Source organism: Bombus huntii, chromosome 8 (genome assembly GCF_024542735.1).
Source record: "Bombus huntii isolate Logan2020A chromosome 8, iyBomHunt1.1, whole genome shotgun sequence".
Lineage (NCBI taxonomy): Eukaryota > Metazoa > Arthropoda > Insecta > Hymenoptera > Apidae > Bombus > Bombus huntii.
This window is the reverse complement of record NC_066245.1, coordinates 3,377,364-3,384,185: the sequence shown is the minus strand read 5'-3', so window position 1 is coordinate 3,384,185 and position 6,822 is coordinate 3,377,364. Positions and strand designations below refer to the sequence as shown.

At 29.9% G+C, this 6,822-nt stretch overlaps 3 protein-coding genes and 1 long non-coding RNA gene across 4 annotated transcripts; 3 read left to right on the top strand and 1 right to left on the bottom strand.

Moving 5' to 3' along the window:
- Positions 1-5: 5 nt before the first annotated feature.
- On the top strand, positions 6-2,402 carry LOC126868240 (splicing factor ESS-2 homolog). The gene is made up of 3 exons (XM_050623520.1): positions 6-220; positions 345-1,503; positions 1,589-2,402. The coding sequence occupies exons 2-3, from the start codon at positions 353-355 to the stop codon at positions 1,884-1,886; spliced, it is 1,449 nt and encodes a 482-aa protein (XP_050479477.1). The 5' UTR covers positions 6-220; positions 345-352; the 3' UTR covers positions 1,887-2,402.
- Positions 2,403-2,475: 73 nt separating this feature from the next.
- On the top strand, positions 2,476-4,437 carry LOC126868243 (uncharacterized). The gene is made up of 5 exons (XM_050623524.1): positions 2,476-2,612; positions 2,696-3,011; positions 3,095-3,462; positions 3,546-3,924; positions 4,035-4,437. Exons 1-5 carry the CDS (start codon positions 2,513-2,515, stop codon positions 4,252-4,254), a joined length of 1,383 nt encoding a protein of 460 aa, XP_050479481.1. The 5' UTR covers positions 2,476-2,512; the 3' UTR covers positions 4,255-4,437.
- LOC126868276 (uncharacterized) lies at positions 2,637-3,195 on the bottom strand. The gene is made up of 2 exons (XR_007690570.1): positions 3,052-3,195; positions 2,637-2,873 (listed from the first exon to the last, which is right to left on the bottom strand). It is a non-coding gene; the product is annotated as an uncharacterized LOC126868276 (long non-coding RNA).
- Positions 4,438-4,999: 562 nt separating the features above from the next.
- Positions 5,000-6,821, top strand: LOC126868268 (uncharacterized). The gene is made up of 4 exons (XM_050623555.1): positions 5,000-5,236; positions 6,064-6,160; positions 6,258-6,529; positions 6,604-6,821. Exons 1-4 carry the CDS (start codon positions 5,148-5,150, stop codon positions 6,716-6,718), a joined length of 573 nt encoding a protein of 190 aa, XP_050479512.1. The 5' UTR covers positions 5,000-5,147; the 3' UTR covers positions 6,719-6,821.
- The last annotated feature ends 1 nt before the right edge of the window (position 6,822 follows it).

Sequence of the window (6,822 nt, the reverse complement as noted above, 5' to 3'; positions counted from 1 at the left end):
ATTCGTTGGTTAGATATAATTGTTGTGTATATTGTGCTTTTATTCAAAGTTTTGTGCATACTTTGTGTATAGATTCGCAGTTGTAAGAAAAATTGTAATACGCTTATGACGGTTATCAATAGCTTGTTCAAAATGAATATAAAATAAAAATATAATACTGGCATAAAGAAATAAAAACATTCAAGAAGCGTTTCATCACTTAACCTTACTTTTTTACAACGTGAGTGTCAATTGTTTAACCTATATGATATATTACTTTTAGTATATACATTTTTATTAACTACTTCCAACTGTCCATATTTGTTATTTTTTTGTTTTGAGTATTACAATGTATTGTTTTTTAGGTTTAACAATGGATTCTCCAGGATCCCAAGCTTTGGAAGTAGCTAAAAATATGAAAGATCTAGCAGTGTTTAAAAAACCATTAGGTGTAGCAAAAAAATATAAAAAGCTACAACCAAAAATTTTAGATGAAGATACATATATAAAAAAAATGGGGGAAATTATTCAGAGGGACTTTTTTCCACATTTAGGTAAACTTCAAGCACAAAATCAATATTTAGATGCATTAGAACAAAACGATGTAAAGAGGATGAGAGAATTGTATGAAAAATATAGTTCAGGAAGACCAACAACTGAAAGACCTGCTAGTCCAGCCACATTTGAAACACCTATGAACAAAATTGAGTCTGAAGATGAGCAGTTTAAATCTACAAAAGTACCAAAAGATATACCTGCTAATACAGATACAAAAGAAAAAGACAAAACAGAACCTACAACAGGATTAGATGCATATTTAAGTATACACACAAGTGAAGACAATGCAAGTTTCGAAGAGATGATGATTGAGGCTGAAAAAAAATTAAGGTTGAAATATGCATGGCTTTATGAAGCTGAAGAGAATTGTAAAGCACTAACAAATGCCAAATCTTCAGGTACATTGGCTATTGAAGGTAGTAATGACAAGCCTAATCAGTTAGATAGTTGGAATTATCAAAATAAAAATTATATTATGTATGTTCCTGACGGAGTTGAATTAACTCCTGATGAAAGGATAGATTTAGCCAAGAAAAAGCAACTGGTAATACATGAAAATACAAGACTTCGAACTAACCCTTTCAATGAACAACAAAATAAAGAAACTATTAATGAATTAGCAAAAAATCAATCAAAAGCCAATGATGGAAAAATTGGAGTTGATGGCAAAGAAATTGTGAGGAATCCAACACCCAGAGTAAACGGATTTAGCTTTGTAGCAACTCCAAGTCCAAGACCTGGAGAATGTGAAAGTCCTTTAATGACATGGGGTCAAATAGAAGGTACACCATTTAGATTAGATGGGGGAGATACACCTTTATTGAGAACAAGTCAAGGACCATCATTTAGAATGGCAGAACCTCCAAAAAGAGAGCAGCTTGCATTGCAACTAGCAGAGAAAGCTGGTGAAAGGCATAGAGATAGAAAAAACAAAGCTTTAGAAGCAGCCAGAAAATCATTAGCAACGTAAATATTTTTGTACCATTTGCATAGTTGTTTATAACATCTGTATAAAATATCTCTTTTTTTATTTCATCTTTTCTTTGTGTAGCCCATCACCAAGGTCAACAATAGATCGTTTGAGTACTATGTCTCCAGCAGCTAGAAGATTAGCTACCCAAAAACTTCGAATTGCAAGTACTCCATCTCCACGAAGAGCATTATCCTCAAGGACACCATCGATAGGTATCAGAACACCCTGCACTCCACGAATAAATACAGTTTCAAAACCTGAAAATCACCTTGAACTAAAAAACAATAGTATGCGATGTCAAGGTCCTGTTCTTACCGATAATTTACTTAATCTGCCTCTTCAAAGGCAAAGGGCAGCTGATTTCTTTAATAAGTGAGATATAAGAAGGTGTACTATATTGTATATAGCTACATAAATAAATAATATATAAATATATTATTTTATAATATATATATATATTATAAATATAATATTATATTATAATATATATATATTATATTATTACATGATTAATTATCAAATGTTCATTTATAAGTATTCATTGTCTAAATTACAAAATTTATATTTTACAATAAAATATTCATCAAAAAATAACATGTCATTGATACCAAAAAGAACTAAAATCATGAAAGTACATGTTTATTTTCCTTTTTCCCACGCCGTGTATATAAACGATAACATGGAAATAATGCGGAAGTACCGAATCATCGAATTATCACGTCCAACATTCAATTCATTAAACATATTTTATTGTAATGTAAATTATAACCAGTACAGGCATATATTCATTTACGTTTACATCAAAACTTAAACAAGTTGTTTACTATGTACAAAAGAAATTCAACTCCACATTTAAAAATACAGGAAGTTTTTAGGATATTTTTAAAAATAACAGGAACTACAATATGCTATCGAATTGCGTAAAGTATCTTTGAATTCAGATTTTTTTCGTATATATAAAGTCTTCACAATTAAGAATGAGACAGAACGGAAGTCATTAATATGAAGTCTTCAGTGTTGAGCGCTCTTTTCGTCCTAACAATAGCGTGCTTGATACTTCAGGCTCAAAGCCAAGGATGTACATGCGGAGGTTTAGGAGAAGGTATTCAATTATAAAAATTAATGCTTATGGTGTAATTTAATTTCTTTTATTTAAAATTATTCATTAAATTCTATCACTTTTAGGTTCAAATCCTTGTACTCAAAGCGAAGTCGTTGTGAAAGCTACAAAATTACCAAAACCTACACATTTTGTGCCAGCAGAAGAAATCAAGGATGCTGCAACTGTAAAGAATATCCAAACAGGTTGTTCCAACTCAGAAAGTGAGAGCAACTCCAGTCCTTGTAACAGTAATGGTAACACCTGTGGATGTGACAAAAATCCAAATACACAAAGTGAAAGCATTGGATGTAATGACAGCAGTTGTAGTTGTAATAAGCAAAATATAGAAACTTTGGATGTTGAGGATTCTGTGAATTCCAATGGCAATGTTGCACCAAGGTATATTTATCTTCATTTTTTAAATAGATAATATAATAACCAGAAAGTATATAAGAATTTCCATCTTAAATTTTTATTTGTAGGTTTCCTCCAATTGGTGATTTGTGTTATCCTCTTCCAATAGAACCTAATAGTGGAAAAATAATAGAAAAAACTAAAGTTACACCAGCTTATCCTGGCAAACTTGTATGTTGTCCTTCATCGGTTCCACATGAAATTTGTATAAATACAGCTACTGGAGAAACTAAAAGTAAAACACTTAGTTCCTCTGATGCTACATCCGAAACTATTTCACATGGAAGCATAAATTTTGACACACTTAGTGGATTAAATTCTGCAATATATAATTTACCCTTAGTTTATGCTCACTTAAATAATGAAAATAGACAAAAGCAATATTCAAAAATGAGTATGAGTAGCAGTTCCTCAGATTGTTTTGATGATGCTACAGGTTTAATAACTATTAAATATATTATTGTTATTTATAATTAGTTCAATATGAAAATACTAAACAGACCTATATATATCTTTTAGGTGAAACTCAAGAACATAATTCAGCTCCAGCAATACCAGCAGATGCAGTTTCTCTTACTCTTGCATATAAAAATCTTCGTGCACCAAATGTAATTTACAGGCAAGGGAAACAATTTGTTCCAGAAGATAAATTATCCTTTGGTCACCGTACAGTACCAGTTGATGTAAAAAGTGAAAGCCAAATTCCTGATATTGCAGAAGAAAAACTGGTAACAGTAAATAAACCTATTGTAGAATTAAAAATAGCACCTCAAAAAACTGTTGTTATTGGTACTTATGACGAGCAAGAAGAAGCAAAACTTGCAGAGCTTGAAGCAGTTGAACGTGAAAGTATAACGCAGGAAGAAACTTCTGATCAAGAAAGTCTTATTACCTACAAGTAAGCTTGATGATTTAAGAAATTATTAACATATGCAGGAAAGATATACTATTTATTGTTCATACAAATCGTATATAGTAACTATTTACTATATTATTAACTATTTACAGAGATTTGGGTTATGCACCAATAGATGCAACTTATGCAAATACAAAACCTGTGAGTTACAGTCAAGGAATAAGTAGTGGAAAAATTGATGATAGTGAAGAGGAGGCATGTGGACCTTTAGGACCATCAATACCAGGCTATATTCCAGGAAAAATTATAGTTCAAGAAAAGTTTATTGATGATAGTTTTAGCAATTCAGAATCTAGGTCATGTCCAACATAATTTATTAAGTAATGATAATACATGTATATTCAATTCTTTCAGTTTTAAATTCTGCTGAAGCTGTGTATTCTTTCCATAAAAGAAGGTAGCAATTTGCACTAGTAAACCGGAAGGATTGAATATTGAGCAAAACAAAAACATTGTAATTTAAGTATTTAATAATAACAAATTTTGTAATATTAATGTGTTTTTATTCTCTTTTATACTGTTTTTAATAATATATTATAAAATTCGTTAAATGAAAGTAACTTGTTAAAAATACATATTATATAACTGTGTAAAATTTTGAAATAAACAATGAACATTAAAATAAAATAGAAATTTCTAACGTATTATACATATATACAATACGTTTTTATATACAATATGTTTACATTAACTATCAACAATAAGTTTATGTGGGCATAAAGTAAAATTAATAACCTCTACTAATGTTCTAATAAATTAATCGCTCGTTAATTAGTTTGGATTAGCATTTAAAAATTATTATATTTTACTACCTCCTCCAATTTTCTTAAGAACTAAACAGAGTACGTTAGAAATTTGAATTGGATAACCTATCAATTATAGCATAAAAATTAATAAATAAAAATAATTAATCATAGCAACATATTTAAATAAAATATGTATATATGGGTTTATTTATAAAAATAATATGTATGTATGTATAATATGTATAATGTATATATAGGTCTTACTTACAAAAATAGTTATATTTTCGAATACTATTTGAAATACTACCTAAGCACAAGACTATTTGTAAATATATAGTTACGTTATCGATAAATTACAATAATCTGTTAAATTACACATTGTCTTCAACTAATAGTTCGAGGAAGAAAAAAATAAGAATTAGTAATGACTGCCATGCGTGCTGTCTACTAAGATTTACAATGTTTCTTCGACTTTCGTGGTTTAAGCCTAAGCGAACCTATCAACACTTCGTGAAACATTCTCTAAAACTGGGAAGGGAAATCTTTTGGTACGAGCACCATATGGTCGAGCATGATGATTCTTTCGAAGGAAATATTATAATATATGGATACATTTGTACATATTTACACACAACGTATTGCTATTTAAAGCATTAACACAATTTTTTTTAATGACATTTTCTTTTAATTTTATTTATACATTCCCACATTTATGTTTACCACAATTAATAGAATTAAATTATAATGTAATTAAATTAATGTAATTGTAAGTTAAATCATGATTAATTACATTAATCAAATGCAATTGGTGTGGAATTTACTACAATATAATTATAATAATACACCAACATTTACAAAATAAAAAAAGATATACAGAGGTTGTGATATTCACTATTCAAGGTTTTTCAGAAACGATAGAACATTTATAATCTTTTTAATTTACAAATAATACACCTTGATAATAGCGTGCTATACTTTTGCATATTGATTGATATAAAGCAGTAATATTTAAAATTCTTAGGGAACGGTACGTGTGTTTCATTCACGGTTTCATAAACATGTTCGCAGCTTATAGCTTCCGCAAGTACAGAATTGTTTACTGCCTCTTATTGAAGCACGTGCGAAGGTTGCGAAAATTTAAAGTAAAATGCAAAAATTTGTTCGTTATGAAGAACACGTACTTAGAAATCGCGTAACATAATACGTATAATCGTTAATCTGATCATAAACCGGAAAAGGAATTGTTTTTAATGAACATATGTATATTAAGAACGCGAGATCGTGGCTACAATTTAATTGTATTAAAAATTTAGGATATCATCATGTATTCAGGAATGATAATCTGGATTTCCACCGTTGCTTATTTATTTTGCAGTTTGAAAAGCTGCTATAGTCTGGATTGCAATGGCGCTAAAATAGTGACTTATGGTGAACCTTGCGTTACGGCTCGCCGACTCCCTTTTCAGATTCAGGTGCAATTAATTAATTAATTAATAGAAATTTATTTTGTAATTTCAGCAAAGAATATCTCTCCTATCATATTGCAATAAATAATAAAAATAATTTCAGGGACCTAAACCGTGTTCCAAAGAGGAAAAGGCACCTGTGTCGTTGAATTTTAAAGTAGTTACCGATACGTATACTCAACCTCGTCATATTGAATATCCAATTTCAGTCGACATGCCGACTACTACCTCATCACCATCAGGAAAGCTTAGCATGGAAGATACTTTACGTGGAGAAGTTTATGCGTACAATACTTACGTTCCGCCCGCTGTTAATCCTTCACTACCTTCAAAGAATTATAACTTTCAAGTTGAAAATCCAATTACAACAAACGAGTGAGTATCCTAATCGTAATTTCATCCTGACCGTTCAAATTTTTTCAAATATAACGTGAGATAAACTTTTTCAGCGTTACATCTGACGATGAATGCGAAACCAAAGTTAAACGACTGAAAGGACTTCAATCCCGAATTGACCGAATACTCGTTCCTGCGTGTGAAGTTTCATCGTTATCATGTTCATAAATTTTGATACCATGAAATTAATATAAAACAGATAAAGTAATGTAATAAAATACAATAACAACACTAAGGTATAAAAGCGTTAAAATAAATTTGATATGATAAAT

What these genes read in the sequence shown, in the direction of transcription:
- LOC126868240 (XM_050623520.1), top strand. Translation starts at nt 353, where the DNA reads ATGGATTCTCCAGGATCCCAAGCTTTGGAAGTAGCTAAAAATATGAAA. An exon ending in GCCAGAAAATCATTAGCAAC is followed by an intron (nt 1,504 to 1,588) that starts GTAAATATTTTT and finishes TTCTTTGTGTAG; the next exon opens with CCCATCACCAAGGTCAACAA.
- LOC126868243 (XM_050623524.1), top strand. Translation starts at nt 2,513, where the DNA reads ATGAAGTCTTCAGTGTTGAGCGCTCTTTTCGTCCTAACAATAGCGTGC. An exon ending in ATGCGGAGGTTTAGGAGAAG is followed by an intron (nt 2,613 to 2,695) that starts GTATTCAATTAT and finishes TATCACTTTTAG; the next exon opens with GTTCAAATCCTTGTACTCAA. An exon ending in TTGTTTTGATGATGCTACAG is followed by an intron (nt 3,463 to 3,545) that starts GTTTAATAACTA and finishes TATATCTTTTAG; the next exon opens with GTGAAACTCAAGAACATAAT.
- LOC126868268 (XM_050623555.1), top strand. Translation starts at nt 5,148, where the DNA reads ATGTTTCTTCGACTTTCGTGGTTTAAGCCTAAGCGAACCTATCAACAC. An exon ending in GACTCCCTTTTCAGATTCAG is followed by an intron (nt 6,161 to 6,257) that starts GTGCAATTAATT and finishes AAATAATTTCAG; the next exon opens with GGACCTAAACCGTGTTCCAA. An exon ending in AATCCAATTACAACAAACGA is followed by an intron (nt 6,530 to 6,603) that starts GTGAGTATCCTA and finishes AAACTTTTTCAG; the next exon opens with CGTTACATCTGACGATGAAT.